Raw genomic sequence first — 19522 nt, 5'->3', positions numbered from 1 at the left:
AGGAGCCCGTATATAAGAAAAGATATGGTGGATTTGAGGACTATGACGAAAAGCGGTATTTGGGTGTTGTTATTTTAACATGAATCTGATTGGAAGCAAACAGATAAGAAAGTGATTAAGTTTCTGAGGGAATTTTATTACCAAAGATATCATTAAGCCTGGCCTACAAAAGCAACCCTCTGGCTTCAAAACTGGCATCAGCAGGAATCTATACCAGCAGCTGCCCAGGATATATGGTCATGGAGGGTAACGGACAAGAAAGAATTCCCTGCAGGCAAAACCAGGGGCCATGGCATACAATTGCTAAAGGAATTCCTGCTAGAAAGGAGACCCAAGTAAGTCCAACGGGCTATCCCAGGAACTTCACCAGAGCTCGAATCTTCACAATTCCTGCCAAATTGTTTCTGAAAATTGGTATGGGCTTGCTTTGTTTCCCATTCTTTCCTTTTCCAAATGGGAGTCTTTAGTGTGGTTTTCTGTTCCTATTCTACCACTGGGTACGTGTTGGAGGTGAGCGGGCCAGACAAGTTTTCTAACCTTTCACATGCGGCCAGATCACGAGAAGGTATAACTGGGGAGGACCGTGTGCCCCTCACAGATCCTGGTCTTTGAGCTAAAGGCAGTAACTGGTTGGGATCTGACATATGGTGAATGGGTTCTATGTGGGGGAAAAAAAGGGTGCTCAAGATTACTCGGATAGCCAGAGAGGCAGACTGTGGTGAAGCTGGCTAGTTGACTCTTAGAATTCATTTCTAATTCTTCCGTTTTTTCCTTTTAGTAATAGAATGCCCTCAGCTGAGCAAATGGCTATCAACTGAAGACTATATTTCCCAGTGTCCCCTGCAGCTAGATACAGTTATATGATGGAATTTGGGTAAATGGGATGTGAATAGAGTTGATGGATGTCACTTCCAGGTCTTCTTCTTAAAGATGCTTGCTCTGTGTTTTATTTTCCCTCTTCCCAACAGGCTGGAAAATGGTGACAACTGCCTTAGAAGTCACTTGTTGAGGAGAGAGAGGTATCCCGCCAGCCCTGGACTGTTGACTTGGAAGAAGAATACAACTTTTAGTTTCTTTAATCCATTCTATTTGTATTAGAACAGCTTAGCCTATGGCCATACCAAGCAGGTTGCCAATGAACAAGGAAAAAGGTGTCTTGTAAGTCTGAGGACTTAGGAGGCATAACCTTCACACAAATAGAAATTCACACAGAGGAATCAACCTCTGATTCAACATTGGTAAACAAAGCAAACATTTTGCTTAAAATTTTCCATAAAAACAAAAGAAAGACAAACATTTATAGTACCTCTTTGCATCTTGTATTAAAAGCCATTTCCATCTTCCTTCTGGTTTCAGGGATACAACATTTCTTCATGACAGGAAAATAGTGTGGATATTTTAAGGTAATTTTATACTTGTCATCATCTGTCTTTTCCAAACTGTCAATGAAATCATCAGGAAGAGCACCTGCAAAAAAATCATTTTCTCATACTTCAATTTTTCCACTCATTATTGGTTTATTTAGCATTGGCATGGTGCCTTTAAGAAGCTCTAGGAATTTTGTGGAGTAACTGAAATTCAAGTAAAGTAATGACAACCCTTATAATATCGCTTTGACGTTATTGTAATGGGGGTGGCAGTTAGAGGACAGGTGGCCTGGGAGACGGTAATTCAAAATATGAACAGGCTTCAGTGCACTTGTATAGATGGCATTTTGATGAAGAACAGGCAAAATTAAGCCAAGAAAAATCCATCACAGAATAAGGAAAGACTAGTTTAAGTTACAATGTAGAGGACATTGCGAGGCAAAAAAAAATTCAAAGCACTGAAGGCTGTTAAACGCTAGCATGAGTTACCAAGAAAGATTATGAAATTTCTTCTGGACTGTCTCTAGAAACAGTATACATTCTTATAGCCTAAAATCTAGATGTGGTTTGGTTGTGTTTTTTTGTAGAAGGGGTGGTGGGTTCTGTAGAAGGTACATTGTAAAAAGAATTCTTCTAACTTTGATTTGGCAAACTGTGAGGTGACATTATTTGCCTAAATTACAGATTTAATCTAAAAAACAACAAAACTTTACCAAGTTCAGCCTTGGAAAATTCAAGGAAGGTATCATCCTCATTGAGGTTTTTGTTAAAGTCAATACATAGCTCACTCATTCTTTTCTTCATTGCTTTAATTTCCTGAAACAAAGATACAAATACAGGACCTTAACAATAAAATGAAATTTTCATTTTTATTGCCATCAGTCAAGTAAGTTTCACTTTTATATGAAGACTGGGTTCTGTACCCAACTCTCAGGAAGTACTTTCTTAGAGATGCGCTTGATACCATAGTTTTCTGCAATCTTCTACATTGTGTCCCTGAGTATTTGTATGTAATATGTACAAAAAAGCAATCCTGGTGATGTGTTAGAAATTACACGTAAATTTGTAAGAACTAAATACATTGAGGAGGTATAGTCAAAGCAAAGTCTGGCATATAGCACATACACAATAAGTAGCTTGCTGAGCAAATAAATGAATCTAGTAGCCTGTTAATAATTAACACTTCTAATCTTTCCAAATTCTAAATTTTAATTTAGTAAATCAGTATTGGGTACTGAAGTAAGCCAAGAGATAAGAACTGAGTAATTACTTCTATGGTTCCTTTGGAAAACAAGATATGTCTTAGTTTTATAGACCGTTTGCAAATAAAAGCAATTTATGGGCCCTAACATTTACATAAAAAGTACTAGGTAGGGAAAAAAAGTATTAGTTGGGAGATCAAAGGAAGCAACAGAAAGAACACCACAAGAAAACACATGAGATAATTTATTAACCTGTCCCACTCTTCTAAAAGTGCTAGATAATAAAACTTACATAAACCACACACTTTCTCAAAGTGTGCTTCTGACCAGAAGCATCAACATCACCTGGGAACTTGTTAGAAATGCCCTCTTTTTTTAAAAAAAATAAATTTATTTATTTATTTATTTTTGGCTGCATTGGGTCTTTGTTGCTGTGTGCGGGCTTTCTCTAGTTGCAGCGAGCGGGGGCTACTCTTCATTGCAGGGTGCTGGCTTCTCATTGCAGTGGCTTCTTCTGTTGCGGAGCACGGGCTCTAGGCATGTGGGCTTCAGTAGTTGTGGCACACGGGCTCAGTAGTTGTGGCACGCGGGCTCCAGAGCACAGGCTCAGAAGTTGTGGCGCACGGGCTTAGTTGCTCCGCAGCATGTGGGATCTTCCTGGACCAGGGCTTGAACCCGTGTCCCCTGCATTGGCAGGCTGATTCTTAACCACTGCACCACCCAAGTCCAAAAATGCCAATTTTGAGACCCATACCAAACCTGTTGAAACAAACTCTCAGAGGTGGGGCCCTGTATAATCAGAGCTTTAACAAGCCCTCCAGGTAATTCGTATACACAATAAATTTGAGACTTAACACATACTGTGCAGTGTCATTTTTGGACACTTTGGTCGTGTCCCCAGCTCCCTTCCACTTCTCCCCAACTCTACAGCAGCCATGCAATTTAGGTGGGACTGGATCCTATCTGAAGTCCAGGGTGTGACCTCTACACCAATCAGGTAATCCCATCCTCACTGCAGCAGTGACTGGTTCAGGGAACCCAGGCCTGGCATTCCCCTGACTAAAGAAGGATTCAGGATTAGGCATGTGATCCCATCTGGGCCATTAAGACATGAGGGGAGGTCTAATGGAGGCTTCTCTATGTCCTTCTGGATGGTGGGGTTTTTATATTTGCAGCCATTTTAGTAATAAAAGGAAGCCAGCCTTTGGATAACTAACACTGAAGGAGACAGAGTAGAGAAATAGAAAAATCAGGTGGTCAATGACACCACTGAGCATCTGACTCAAACTAACTCCTGAACCCCAACTACCTCTGGATCTTCCGCTTATATAAGCAAATAAACTTCTTCTATTGTTTGGACTGTTTCAACAGGGTTGACTAATATAATGTTCATGAAGGCAAAGCGAGATCAGTTACACTTCTCCTGTAACTAGGATGAAGAAGATACAAGGTGTCTGAAGGGCATTTTGGTGGAGGAAAGGTGCCCATATCTCAGTGGTGCTTTCACATGTGTCTAGCATGCTTACATCACTCGGCTTGAATTTCTTTCCAACTTATTTCCAGTTCTACTGGCAAGAAGAATAACCTGGAAATAAATCATGGGTTATATATCCTGTCCAAAAGAATGAGTTAATTCTGCAGCTGAGTTTACTTCTGAAACTGAAAGATCTGAATGGTATTAGACAAAGGAGAAAGTCTGAAAAGCTAATCTCTCCGCCTTTAAGGAGCATATATTACTCACAGGGTATTCCATTCCAAAATGCTGGTTTGAAAACTCTCCATCATAGGGATTTTATTACCAGCCCTATCTCTTTACGAACAAGGGGGTAAGAATACAAATCAACTATTAAGATCTGAACTAGCACTAGAGCAGGGAAAATAAGCCTGGCACACATGAAACAAATAAAACCTTGACAGGATTAAAGAACAATTAAGTTATCAGTTGTTTGTCAGTCATCATGAGGTTAATAGGAGTTGTGGAATTTAAAATCCTTGACTACTAAATACATTGTAAACTGATTTGTATTATGGGTTATATCCCATATTACAAACACGTGTTTCCCTATTTCCTGTTTTTTGTTGTATTTTGTTTTATTTATTCTTTTGTTTTCTAATAAGAAAAGGAAACAAACTCACATTTTGTACTTGTTCTGGAAGATGGAGCCCATTCCTTTTCCCCATTTTCACTGATTTTTCCAAGTATCGTCTGGCTTCAGGCTTTATCATTCCCAGATCACACGTTTCCTGAAATTAAAGAATGTGACAACCTCTTTGATTTCTGTTACAACAGTGCATGGGTAAATTATAAACTATGAGGCCACAGCAAAATTTATTCATCATCTCTGGTGGGCTATGAAGTACATAGGTGATTATGAGGCAGGTCTTTTTGAAAACCTATGTTCTTTTATGCTTTAGTGAGCTTCTGCTTATTTAAAACTGAAAAATTAAATAAATAAAAAGCTAACCAGAATTTCCTTGCTTTGCATCAGAATCAAGCGTGCCTGTACCACTTGAAAATGTGATAATAGGGAACATTTGCATAATCTCATAAAACATTCTTTATGACTGAGTAGTCCTTTTCACAAAACATATTTCTTATCACAAATCATCTGGATTTAATTTTCTATCGTTTGCTAACCTGGTTCCACTTGAGAGGCAAAAATAGAAATAATGGGCAAATTCTACAAAAATGGAGAGGACTCTTTTGCCAACATACTAAACAAGGACAGCTGGATAGAACCCCAGCAAAAGGCTTACAACACTTCAAAAATGCCTTACTGTCATTTGGTAAGAGAGATCAAGGGACCACATCAAGCTGCATATGGACAAGTATCTGGGGAAAATGAGTTAGCACTGCACAAAGAGGAGGAGAGCTGGACAGTACATGTGAACCTACATGTAGCAACGCAAACAACACTCACTCAAAAGGACGGAGGGCCCTAAAGGAGAGTGGAAAATTCCCCCGGCCACAGCAAGGTAGTAAACATATCAGATTTTTCCAAGTATCTTCAAAACACGTGGCAGAATATACATGGCACATCTGGGTGGCTGGTTAGTTTGTGGTCCCTGGGAGGAAAGGGGCTCCAGACAGATTCAACAGGTGCAAAGGATTCAGTGTGGTTGAGAGCCAACGAGGGACTTCTGTCTCTAGAGCCTTAGAGCCCTCTCAGCCTCAGAGACCTACTCTGGTTGCACTCTCTCCGTGAAAGACTTGGGCTGTTCACCCCAAGCTTTATATTTTCCCACCTAACCAGATCTTTAAAAGGACTGTGCTTAGCTTTAGAGTCTGCATTTTAGACTGCTGGTAAAAGGCTCTTGCTGCAATAGGTCTGTCATTTTTTATATTTTGTTGCAGCAGGTAAACAGAGTTGTATTTTAACTGAGGGTCCTACTTAATACAACAATCTGTATCTCACTTTACCTGCCAATGAATAATTTTGTCATAGTACTAAAGCACTTGTTATGCATATATTACTCACAGCTTCCTCTGAGTTTATTCTCAGTGGGGGCAGAGAACTGTTAGACCCCTTTTTCCATAATAACCCCTTCTTCCATAATAACCCCTTCTGTGCCCTTGGAGAATTTCTGAGCACGCTGGCATGAGTGGAGTGGGAACCCTCCCTAGCTGGTATTGGCACATACTGGGATCCCGGCAGCAGGTGCCGGCAATGGCAAGAAACCCAGAATGGCTAGGGAGATAGCTGGGCTGTGGGCTGATTCCCTCAAAGACGGCCAGCAGTTCAAATCATAGTGTTCATATGGATGTGATTAACGTGGGTTGACTGAGGCTGGCTTTAACAGCACCAGGAAGTCTGTTCTGAGATATGGGGCATGGCAACAGGAGTCCCTAGACAGGATGATACTCCAGGTTGTAAGACTGGGGAGAATCTAGGCAGTAGCTATATGCAGTGGAAGAGAGGAAAAAAAAATCACTGGTGAGCAGGGCCCGGCAAGGGTTGGGTACACTGTGAGGACCCAAGTGATCAGGTTGAGGTCCAGAGCAGGGGACCTTCCCACCGGGGCAGTGGGCCAAGGCAGAAGTAAGGCACACAGCTGGACAGCAGCATGGGTTTTTGGGTCCCTGGCATTCACCTGGTCACATGTGGCCCTGAGCTTAGGACAGAGGCTCATCATAATCCTCACCAGCTGATGTAAGCAGAATTCTTACTCTACGCCAATGCTTGATCAGGATGGGCTCTCATACTCAGTGGGCCTGGACTTGCCATATCTGGGAGCAGCAGGGCTGCTACTTCAGAAAGCCTGAAAGTGTACTCGGCACAGTAAACTCAAAACTCTTGGTCTAAATTAGGTAAAACTACCTATCTCCCCAAAGAGGTAATCCAAGTGTAAACAGGTAGAAGGATGTTCTGAGAAAAATCAGCTCTGAATTAGGTCTAATTAAATATGAACAAATTACCTGTACTGAAATATTCGACTTACCACAAAAATGACACTTAGCAAAAATCTGATTCAATTATATCCAGACACCCTTTGCCAGTCAGACTCTGAGGTCTTGGGAAATCTCCGGAGGGCTCTGGTAGGAGTAAAGCATGTCTAAAATGTGCTTCTAAAGCACATTCCTGTGCCAAAGCTGATCATAATAATATTCTCCCTTATAATCTCCAGGCAAGGTCAGAATTCCTGCCCAAGGATTTTCTAAGAGGGAATAAGCCAACAGTTCTACACTGCTCTGCCGCAGTTGCATCTTCCTTCCTGAAAAAGAATTTAATCCCCTTGAATCTGAACCAGGTCTCATGCCTCTTTGGGGGAGTAGGGAGCTAAAGTTCTCTGAAGTAATTTTCAAATTTATATAATCTGACAGCAGGGGATCTTATTTTAAACTCTGTGATGACAAGATTTAGTTTTCCCCATCTTCCTCCTGTAACTAAGAACTTTTATATAAAAGTGTGAGTGCATACACACACACGTTCTTACATGTATGTTTATATACTAATTTCACAGACAAGAAAACTGAGGTTAAATGATTTCTCCAATATCACACAGCTGTTTAGTGGTAAAAATGGGGATAGAAATAAATTCTTTTATATTTGCAGTGTCTTTCCCTTTTTTTCGTTTTGTTTTGTTTTTTCAATCACATTTGCTGTCAGGTTTCTTTCTTTCTTTTTTTTTTTTTTGCTATCAGGTTTCTATCCTACTACTGTGAAGAGGATGTTCTTAGGCAGCTGCCTACACTCTGGACAGGAGGGCTGCAGAAAGGCCTCTTGCTGACTCCTAACTCAATACCCTATCATGAGTCTCTGCTTTTGAGTGGGCCACAGGCAGAGTGAGGACACGGAGAGGGGTACCGCACTGCATGAAGACACATTTTAACTGAGACTAGTTCTGTTCCATTCAACAACCATTTACTGAGCTCCAATTTATGTCAGGCACCAGGAAAACAAAGATGAATATCCTTGAGGCTCTTTAAGTCACATGGAGGGAAAAAAAGATATATCAGCAAATAATGTTAATATCATGTAGTGAGTGAAAAGAGAGTAAGTATTGTACTTGAGAAGCACAAAAGAGGGACAACTGGCTAACGGGGAAACTAAGGCAAGGTAGTTGATGCTTTATATAGGATCCCTTGGCTTTTAAGAGCCTGACAAAGGTACAAGGTTCAGTAGTATTATGACCAACGACTAGACTTACGCATTTCAAAATCAAGAAGGCATGGTAAGTAGAGGGAATTACCACTGCTATGTTGAATTTTGGACAGAGCTTTTCCTCTTCAAAAAAAATTTTTGTTTTCTTTTTTTTTTTTTTAAACCGCGGTTTTAAGGCACTGATTCTTCCACAGCTGGTAGATCACATGCTTAAAAGCATCTATACTTAATCCTGTGACCTATTCATTTACACTGTAACATTAAAACTTTTCTGTTTAAATTACTAATTGGCTAAGACGAACTGGCAAAGACCAAGTTCCACAGCTCTGAAAAAAATATAAATAATATTACAATAGGTAATTGTAGTTCTCAATTTAGCTTGTATAATTCACTCAATTTCACTAAAGAATCCCTTTCCTGTACTTACTACTCAGTAGGCCACTGGAATAAAATATTACAGGCCTGGATTGTTTCAACATGGAGACATTGTACATTTTTTTCTCACCAGTGTGGCTTTTTTGATCTTTGCAGGCTTTTTAGCCAATGATCGAGAAGCCTTTGTCAGCACAGGGAAACACCAAGACTTGAGTCCATACTGCTGGCTTTTGATACCTGGACATGTTTTAGCTAAAGGGATGAGGACATCCCTGTTTTTCACTTTTTTTTTCTTCTAGAAAATTCAGAATTAATTTTAGAATTAAGGATACATTAAATGTTATTTGTTTTTGTAATATTTGAAATCTACAAATGACTATAACTACATATATATGTTTTGAAAACAAATTAAATCCACCCTTATACTTATGAAATACAATATTAAAACACTATTGCCTTTATCTATGTAACAGGTAACCACTCTCTTGAATTTTGTGTTACACATTTTCTTCCAGTATTACCACTTACGTATACATTGTTTAGTTTTGCTCCTTTTTGGCCTTTTTATTATTTTTTTATTTTTATTAGTACAAACCTTTTATTTTTAAATGATATCATGTTGTATGCAGTGTTCTGCAATTTCTTTTTTCTTTCGTTGTTCCTAAGATTCAGCCATGCTGTTGCATGTTGCTGTAGTTTATTTCCTTCACTGCTATAAAACATCCCATTGTAAATCTACTACAATTTATTGCTCCATTTTCCTGTTGATGGAAATCTGAGTTGTTTCAGTGTCTTGCTATTATACATAATGTTGTTACGAATACATGTCCCATGTCACCTGTGAACAAATGCAAACCTATTTCTAGGTAAATGCTGAGGTGGGGGTGGGGAGGGTATGCTAAGTTACGGAGAATGTAAGATCCAACTTCATAATATTAGATTTTTCTCTGAATTAGTTATTACTATTATTTAAAAAATAATTTTACACCTTTACTAGCAGTGCACAAATATTCCCATTGATTCACATCCACACAGATACTTGGCATTGTCAGACTTGTTCATTTTTGCCCATCTGGTGAGTGAAAAATGGTATCTTATTGCAGTCATTATTTGAACTTCCCTGACTTAATGAGGTTAAACATCTTTTCATATGTTTAACTGCCATTTGTGTTTCATCTGAAATACCTTTCATGTCATCTGCCCATTTTTCTATTGGGATGTTCGTCTTTTTTACTGATTACAGTAGCTCTTTATAAATCCTAGGTATTAATGCTTTGCTAGTTTCATTTTTTTTTTTTTTTTTTTTCAGTACACGGGCCTCTCACTGTTGTGACCTCTCCCGTTGTGGAGCACAGGCTCCGGACGTGCAGGCTCAGCGGCCATGGCTCATGGGCCCAGCTGTTCCGCAGCATGTGGGATCTTCCCGGACCGGGGCACAAACCCGTGTCCCCTGCATCGGCAGGCGGACTCTCAACCACTGTGCCACCAGGGAAGCCCTAGTTTCATATTTTGTAAATTTCTTTTTTTTTTAGTATTTGAGTATTTTTTTTGAATTAGTGCCTTTTCACTTTATTAATTAAAGTTCTTTATTTTAATGTAGTCATGTTTATCAGCCTTATATTTTATAGTTAGCACTTTTGGTGTCTTAAGAAATACTTCCCTGATCAGATATCATAAAGGTATATTTCTATATAAACTTCCAGAAGCTTTAAAGTTTAACTTTTTAAGACTTTAATCCATTAGGGATTGTTTTTCATTTAGTTGTGAAGAGCAATCCAGTATTTTTTACCCCACATGGATAACCCTTGTCCTTGCATCAATTACTGAAGGCCTATTTTTTGGATCTGTCACTGTTTCTCACTCTAGTTTGAAGAACATTTATTAAGTGTTTACTGTACTTTGTACCAGGCACTCTGCCAGAGATGCAAAATAGAATCAAATGCGACACGTCCCTCCCTTGAGGGTTTTAGTGTAAAGTCTACATGATTTCTGGCAAACATTTACCAGCCACTTCTATGGCTCCTGGAAAGTTACCATTTCTGAGCCTCAGTTTCTCTACTAATAAAAAGGGATACTTCACAAGATTGGTATAAAAGTTAACTTAGATAACTATATTGCTATACAAATGTAAAGTAGTATTACTAGCCACACTTGGGAAGGAGGTAGGAAGACTACAGCACACTGGTTAGTCTCATGCTCTACTATGATTTCATCTATCCATTTAGTCAACAAATTGCTTATTTTAAAGGTTTTGAAACATGACTGCAAATCAGATGATACTTCCTAGACTGTGATGTGGTGGCCCTTGAATCCGGGTAGATCGTAGCGACTAGTCCATCAGTATGGTATTGCAGAAGTGATCTACATGACTTCTGAGACAGGTCATAAAATGCAATGCAGCTTCTGTGTAGTTTATTGTAACATCCGCGTTGAAGCCCTCTGTCTCCATGAAAGAAGTCCTACCACCCTGACGCTGTCATGCTGTGAGGAAGTCCAAATTAGCCTATATAAAGACACTACATGGAGGTGCCCTAGGGGGACATGAAGACAGAGATAACTGGTTAGCCTCTACATGCTCCAGCTCCAGCCACCACTGTCTGAAACCACATGCAAGACCCCAGAGTTGCCCAACTAATACCTTCCTGAATTCCTGATCCACAGAAACTATGAGAGAACATAAAATGATTGTTGCTATGTTCAGCCACTAAGCTTTAGAATTACATATTGTACATCAACAGATAAATAGGATGTTTACTGAGCACAGATTTTGCCATAAAGAACTGTGGCAAAAGTAATTTCACATTTCTATTCATCAATATTAAGTGAAAAATAACATAAGAGCTAAAATAACATTTTATCTCTAATTAAGATAATACATTTGATTATTGCCTACATTGGTGGTATCTTGAGACCTCCATATTATTCAGAGCACCCTCATTTTAGGAGAGCATGCCTGAAATTGATGACTCTACATAAATTTAAAATCCTATTATCCAGCCTAAGGAAGGCTTCATGTATTATATCATGGTAGCCCTATTTTATTTACAGTGTTACAGGAAAAATTAAATACAGGATTTAGATATATCTAACTTTGTCCTTTAGTTATGAATGGGATGAGATTTACCATCTATTAAAGTGGCCAACTCTAGCAGAAAACTGATTCTGATAGTTCTAGATTTTAAAAAATACTGACTAAAAAATGTAACTATTTGTCAAGGAAGGTATTTAAATTCACCAAATAAGCTCCAATTCATAAACAAACACAATAGTTATTTTTAAAATTATTCTGATGTAGCCTTAACATTCTAAATGCCCCTGAAATTGTTCACATAATAATCCACATGTATGAGAATAAACTCCTGTGGAAAGAGGAAACATTATGGAACTAAATCTGAAACAATTACAAATTAATATAATAAAACACTGAAGTGAACCAGCTCAAGTCAATGAACAAATCTGATACATGCACTGGTGTTTATGAGGTCACTTACAGTGTACTAGGCTGCTGTCTCGTCTACTACACAGGCAGCAATTTGTTCCCAAATTTAGTGGGATCAGAGGCCAATACATACAATATTTAAAAAAGAAATTTTTTTTAAATATAAAAAAAATTTTTTTTTTAAATAACAAAGTTTAACAAAGTTTACTTTGTTAAAAAGTTTAACAAAGAAATCTAAAGCGACAAATCTCCCATATCTTGATAACATTTGTAAGAATCAGAAACAGTGGAAAAGTAACAAAAACATTAGACTCAATAACATTAAGACTGCAATACCTTTTTGAGGCTAGAAAATCCCAAATGAGAACTTAGAAGTCAGGATGAAAAAAGAATTAATCAAAGGAAATTAGAAATGTGGGGGAAAAGCTCTACAGTACATATATAATATCCAGATAGAAAAGAAATTAGATTGTTTTGGGATTAAATAAAAATAGGAGACTATAAGGGCCATGATTTGAATTGTACAGAATAACAAGTGAAGCTAAAAGTTGAAAAGAGAATAATTTAACTAGCAAAAAATAGTCATAGTTATTTTAATTTGTTATTTTTACAGTGCCAAAGATGAACAATTATGAACCATCATAGATGAACATAAATTAAGGGTGAAAAATGTTTGTCTTACATTAGAAAATAGGCAGCATGTACGTCTTACATGCCTAAATAAATTCTGGATTACATATTCTACAGTGAGTTACAAATAAAACATTTGAAATAAAACTGCTTTTTATTTCAATTCCTGTCATAACTTGCTAAAAAGAACACAAATTTTGAGATTTTGCATATACAACGTGCAAAATTAAACAAAAATGCCTAGGATTGTAAAACACTGGTTGTTTTCCAAACAAATTGCTGAGTTCCATGAAAATAAAAATTCAAAGCAAAGACATGATGAAAATGCTAGGAAGCAAACCAACATCGTTGATGAAAAGACCTGAAATACTCAAGGCAGACCCACTTAGAGCTTTCTTAATCCATAATTTCTGTGAGTCCTGAAAAATGTAAGGATGACAGATAGGAATGTCTCTGGCATGCAGCATCAACAGTATGTCATCATTATTGTGGCCAAAACCACATGATATTTATAGATAACTCAACTCCATTCGCTTCTAGTTGATCTGATCTAATACAAACCTTGCAAAATTTTGAAAATTCAAAGAGGTTTTTACATCAAACCATTAAGTTCATGATGGCTAAAAAGCCTTAGATTTATGGATGTACACTCTTTTAATACTTGGTCTTAAAAATTTTAAGTGAATGTAATTAGTAACTTAAAATAAACCTAAGTGATATAACACTATGTTGTGCCCACTATCATAATAATTAGAAACAAAATCTAGGAACATTCAAATACTTTTTATCATTGGTCAAAGGTTTTTACTTATTTATTGTCAGTTTTTTTTTTCCTTTTAAAGGGAATTATAAGATCATTTACCTTTAAATGAACAATTCTCAGAAAGATATCTTCTCTCATGCTCATCTCGATATCAAAACGAGAAAGTCTTTTGTCTGCTTCTGTACTTGCTGCTCGTACTTCTTTGTCAGAGGAGACGTGCTGGGGAAAGTCTAGCATGGTTCGTTCCACTGTTAACAGAGGAAAAAACCATAAGGACTCATTAAGTCAGTATTAAGCAAAATACCTTGTACCTAGATGAATGATTATCCGAATATAAGTTTTTCATTACATACTTTCCATATAGGCTCCTAGGGCTATCAAGAAACAGCATCGAACACAGGACTTGGCTATTCCTGGGGCATTGTTAGGAACAATAAGGGTGTACACTGAGTACTTACCAAAGGATGTTTAGTGTGCAATTTATTCACTGGGAATGTAGAAAAAAAAAAAGATGTAGTCCTTTTTAAAAAAATTTTTATTGGAGTATAGTTGATTTACAATGTTGTGTTAGTTTCAGGTGTACAGCAAAGTGAATCAGTTACACATGTACATATATCCACTCTTTTTTAGATTCTTTTCCCATATAGGCCATTACAGAGTATTGAGTAGCATTCCCTGTGCTATACAGTAGGCTCTTATTAGTTATCTATTTTATATATAGTAGGGTGTATATGTAAATCCCAATCTCCCAATTTAAAAGATCTAGTTCTTGGGGACTCCCCTGGCGGTCCAGTGGTTGAGACTCTGTGCCTCTATGGCCGGGGGTACGGGTTCGATCCCTGGTCAGGGAACTAAGATCCTGAATGCTGAGCGGTGTGGCCAAAAATAAAGACAAGAAAAGAAAAGATGTATTGATAGTTCTTATACTGAGGCATTTTATAGTCTGGGAGTCGGGGGTAGGGAACAATACATGAAAAGATAACAATACAGGACAGAGCAGCTTAGCTGTCAAATGAATGGGACAGAAATTCAAAGTCTGCAATACCGAGGGCTGGGGCATTATGCCATGCCTTGTGGAGAAGGCTGGATCTTAGAGGATGGGCGGGGTGAGAGGAAGAGCTCAGTTGAGGACTGGAGAAGTAGAGACTGAAAGCATGGGGACTGGCAAACAAACAGGATGTTTAAGAAACAAGTAGGCCTATTTAGTGGGATGGGGCTTGTTTAGAAAAGAAGTTCTTAACCTTTATGACAGACTCCTTAGAAAATCTAATCCAAGTCATGGACCCTCCCCCAAATGCAAACATTCATACAAATATAAAAAGCTGCATACAATTTCAGAATTCTCAGAAATCTCAGTGGACATATTCAGTAAGCAGCTGAATACTGGGGCTATTCTTGTTAAATGATGGTAGTAATGTCATCTGCTCTTATTTTCACATATCAAAGTTGGTTGTTGGGTTTTTCAAACATTTGCATTTTGACTTTAATTAGGCAAAAATCTGATGTCAGTGAAATAATCCATACTACAGCAAAAAAAAAAAATCAGTATGGTTTATAACCATAGTTGTGGTTATGCTGTGACAATGAATATATTTTAATTTTACTATCTTTAGCACTTTGAAGGTATTATAAATAGGTAACATTTACACGTGTGATATATGGTAGACAGTAAAGCTATCCTTTACATACCACGGAATTGTCCAGTTAAACAAGCTACCTTATGCATATCAGTCCTCTTAAAACATTGTCACAAAGAAAGCTGTAAAAAAATTGCCACAAATCAATAAATTCATAGTGTCTGTTTTAAAAAAATCAAATTAGATAATTATTATTTTAGATTTAATATATCATTTTTGTCCCTTGATTAAAGAAAGAAAAGAATGTAAGATTTAACATTTAATACATACAGCACTTGTTTAAGTGAGTTAACTAGATAGTCACAATTTCTGTTTACTTTTAAAAATTAGCTCAAAAAGATATTAAGAAGGAATCAAAATTGCTCAAGAACTTAAATGAGCAGAACAAAATGCAGGAGTCTAAAACTGGAAACATATTCTTAAACAAACAATAATATTGAAAACCATTTCCTTCCTTACTTTGCCACAAAGACCTGGAACCAGACTTATGTTCTCACTGCCAAACTATAAACAATGTTGATGCCCGGTACCTGACACTGGACAAATGGGGTTTTAACAGCTACTGCAGGAGGCTGAGAACATACACAGATAAGAGAAAGTTAGTCTTTAAAACTCTAATCCGAAACTCAAACATTTTTATGATTAACCCATAAAGATAAATTTACAGGAGAGGAAGAAAAAATACCACAAAACTAAAGGTATATTTAAAAGATGTATGACTGGAAGAAAAAACAGAATTTAAGATAATTCTGTTTTAAAGATTTTTTCCCCACCTATTTTTACATTTGCTAAATGCATAAGCTACTAGGCTGGCACACCGTCTTAGTCATAAGTGACTGAAGAAGTGAGTATGTGAACCAAGGACAAACCACATACAGGGTGGGAGATGCACACGAAATTGCCTGCTGGGAAAGCTCTGCTGAATAGGGACCACCTCCATTCCTTTGACTTTAACTACAAGACCAACCAGACTTTTTTTACTGAAGAGTTTAAGCTCAAGGCGTGTAGCAAGATTTAGTGGCTATTAATGAGAGTGAAGCAGTTGGTATTAAGAGGCAGAAACTGAAACAGAAATGCAGAGGGAAGAGAAAGTAGCCAAGTCCCTATATGGTGGGACATAGGGTAGGGAACTCTTGGTGGGGAAGAGATGACTAGGTCACTAGGGCTGTGCAGGATTTTGGACAACCTTCCAAATTCCAGAATCCATACAAATGCTTATGATAATTCAGTTCTACAGACAACCTATGTTCTTATGATGCTTGGCTACACAGCCAATGTTGTTTAGCCATAATTATCCTACAAAATATATCCAGTTCTTTGAGAAAACTGGCATGAATCTTCATTCCTTACAACTCAAAGGGTTTAATACTTATATTATTAAAATAATATATTTTAAGTGTAGGAAATACGGAAAATAGAGAAAAGCATGAAGAGTAAATGAAAAATCAACTATAAACCTGAAAAAACAATGAATGGTTGCTTCCAAATAACACACTGTTCTTTGAGAAAGATCACTTAAAATATCAAATTTATCTTAGCTCCATTATCAATTGTTCTGAAAGTCTCCTTTGGATCATTTATCTTTGTGATCACTGTCTTAATCCATATATTAGCATTTAGACAGGTGGGACAGATGGACAATATCTTAAAAAGAAATACAAATGTATAAAAATGTACCCATTATATCCCTACTGAAATATTAATGATAAAGAAACTAAATTTAATGTGTTCATTTTTATAATAACTTTAAAGAATTCATGTTTAACTAAAAGTGATCTACAAATCACAGAAAGACTATAAACCTAGTACCAAAAATATTGGCCATTATTAAAATTTGTTTTCTTTCTCTGTCCTTTTAATGTTATTAAATACGTCTCTTAAACATGATTTTAATGGCTACATAATGTTACAGAGGGTGAATGTACCATAATTTATTTAGCTATTCTACTTGTTGACACTTAGGGGTTGTTTCCAAGCTTTTGCTATGATAGAGTACCTGTTTATACATAAGTTTATACATGATTTTTCCTATAACTGATTATTTCTTTAGATTATGCCTAGATGTGGAATTAATTACGGGGCTAGGGTATGAACTTCTCAAAAGTTTTGATATATATTGCTCTCCAGAAAGCAGTTGTAATGAGACTGTACATTTTACAGCACCTCTGCCACATAATAAAAATTTTTAACTCAGGTAATATAAATAATTCTAAGCAATTATGAATCATTAATCATTTAAGCAATTACAAATCATTATGTAAAAATCAATGTCTTATAAAATTGGAAAATGAATTGCCAAGACAGGAAGCATAAAATGGGTTATGATGCCCACAAAATGAAATATTGATGTGCTTTTGCATCCTACCCACCTATATACTTCACTTCTACATCTGCCAGTGCCTGCAAACAGTTCGCGTAAGTTACTTCCTCAATGTCAAGCATTGCAATATTATCGTACACCTGTTTGGTCTGTGCAATGAGCTCCTCAGTTCTTGTTTTAATTTGTTCTGGTGAAAGATCCCATCTTAAAACATTTCTGCCAGCTGCAGTATAGGAAGACATTGCCTGAAGAGGAGACATCACTTCTTTTCCTAAAGTCATTCTGAATAAAATCCTGGAACCACCAATTCTACGAAGAATCAGAAAAAAGATAAAAATTAGGCATTTTGTTGGTCCAAAGTCAACACACAAATGTGTATTATCTAATTAAATTTTAAAGGAAAAAGAACTTTTTACTAAAATTGAGCAAATTTCTTTCAGGTGAATACATATGCACAAAACTAAATGCTCTTTACTTCCTTGTTTTCTTGAATAGTTACAGAGTTAATGGAATTTGGACTTTCCAAACACTGAATTGCTTATGTAATTAAATCATATAGAGAAATAAAGTTAGGTGTCAAAGACATAATAATTGTCCTTTATAAATTAAACCAGTAATCTTTCTTACTTAAACATTTTTCCTGTGCTAATATCCACCTACTATGTATGTAGAATCAATATTTTGATACTCAGCAAGGAAACATTTTCAAAATTCTTTCTATATTGAACAACAATTTAAAAAATGTTTTACCAAAATTTCATGTAAATCAACTATGGCAATTTGAATTTAAGACTTAAAAAATAAAATCTGGTATAGCTATGGTATTATCCTAAAAGATAAAGGAATGATACCAACCCTTTACCCACTTAAAACACTGAAACTAAAAACTGATGCCATATGTGTGTATATATATTTATAATATATAATTCTAGAACTTATAAATAAAAATATTATAATTAATAGCTAACAGTTATTGTGTTTAGGCACTGTATTAATTACTTTCCATTTATTAACTCAGTCCCTACAACAATACTATGAGACAGATACTGTGGTTGTTTCCATTTAGCCAAAGTAACTAAAACACAGAGAAGTTAAGTAACTTGCCCAAGGTCACACAGCTGGCTACATGGTGGGAACTAGGATTAAAAACCAGGTAGTACAGATCCAGAACCCACTCTCTTAACCACAATACTAAACTTAATTCCTATTATCTTACAAGACCCCCAAACAACCATAGGCAGGACAATATTCCCTTTTAACAGATGATGCAGTTGAGACTCAGAGAGGCTAAGTGACTTGCTTAATGTCATTTGTTCAACAGATATTTATGAGCATGCACTGTGTCTGGTCATTGTGACAGGCACGAAGGATAAAAAGGCAAATTGACTGGGACCCTGCTATTTATATCATGGAGAAGACTAATTGATAAATGGGTAATTGTACTGCATTGAGATGAGTGCCAACAGGGAGAACTCTGAAAGAGCACAGAAGGAGCTTTTCCAGAAAGATTTTCTAGAAGGAACAGTGAGCAAGCCAAGATCTGAACAATGTGCAGAAATTATCCAAAGGTCAAAGGTTGTAAGGAAAGAAAAATCTGAAAAAGTTAAGTAGGGACTAGAGAATGAAGAGCCTTGGGAATCATTTGAGTTCAAACCTACTCTGAAGGCAATGACAGAGCCACTGAAGGGTTTTAATCAGGTGAGAGATGAGAAAAGACATGCATTTTAAAGAAATCACTCAAATTATAGTGAGTTGAAATGTTTAGAAAAGAGAGATCATTCCCAGAGAGAAGCTATAATGGTAACTGGGGCATAATATTATGGTATACCTAACTAGGAAATAGGGGGAATTGGAGTGATTTAGTAGATATTCACTAAGAAGAATCAATATGACTTGGTATTGAATGGATGTCGGGAGGAGGTGAGATACTCAAGGATGACGTCCAGGCTTCTGTCTTGGAATTGGAGGGATGGACAGAGGCTCTGTCGCTAAAACAGGGGACTCAGATGAAGGAGGAGGCTCTCTGGTGGGACAAAGGGAAATTCAGTTTTGGACGTGCCAAGTCTGAAGCGGCTGTAGCACACATAAGTGGAATTCATTACTAGTAAATGTAATTGGAGGAGACTTCCCTGGTGGTCCAGTGGTTAAGAATCGGTCTTGCAATGCAGGGGACACCGGTTCAATCC

At 37.0% G+C, this 19522-nt stretch overlaps 1 protein-coding gene across 5 annotated transcripts in view; it reads right to left on the bottom strand.

The window, feature by feature from the left end:
• The window catches only part of NLN (neurolysin), a 100182-nt gene that overhangs the window by 44568 nt on the left and 36092 nt on the right, over positions 1 to 19522 (bottom strand). For 2 of the 5 annotated variants that reach the window (XM_060143021.1, XM_060143022.1), the window contains exons 2-6: positions 17386 to 17645; positions 13479 to 13627; positions 4706 to 4813; positions 2081 to 2183; positions 1307 to 1467 (exon numbers count right to left, since the gene is read on the bottom strand). In XM_060143021.1, the coding sequence (XP_059999004.1) occupies positions 1307 to 1467; positions 2081 to 2183; positions 4706 to 4813; positions 13479 to 13627; positions 17386 to 17645 (781 nt within the window). Of the gene's footprint in view, positions 1 to 1306; positions 1468 to 2080; positions 2184 to 4705; positions 4814 to 13478; positions 13628 to 15475; positions 15589 to 17385; positions 17646 to 19522 lie in introns of those variants that run through there. The other 3 variants (XM_060143023.1, XM_060143025.1, XM_060143024.1) reach the window with 3 other exon arrangements.

The sequence above is a fragment of the Lagenorhynchus albirostris genome, chromosome 3 (assembly GCF_949774975.1).
Source record: "Lagenorhynchus albirostris chromosome 3, mLagAlb1.1, whole genome shotgun sequence".
Taxonomy (NCBI): Eukaryota; Metazoa; Chordata; class Mammalia; order Artiodactyla; family Delphinidae; genus Lagenorhynchus; species Lagenorhynchus albirostris.
The sequence above is the reverse complement of the archived record's forward strand: the minus strand, read 5'-3'. Positions and strand labels throughout refer to the sequence as shown.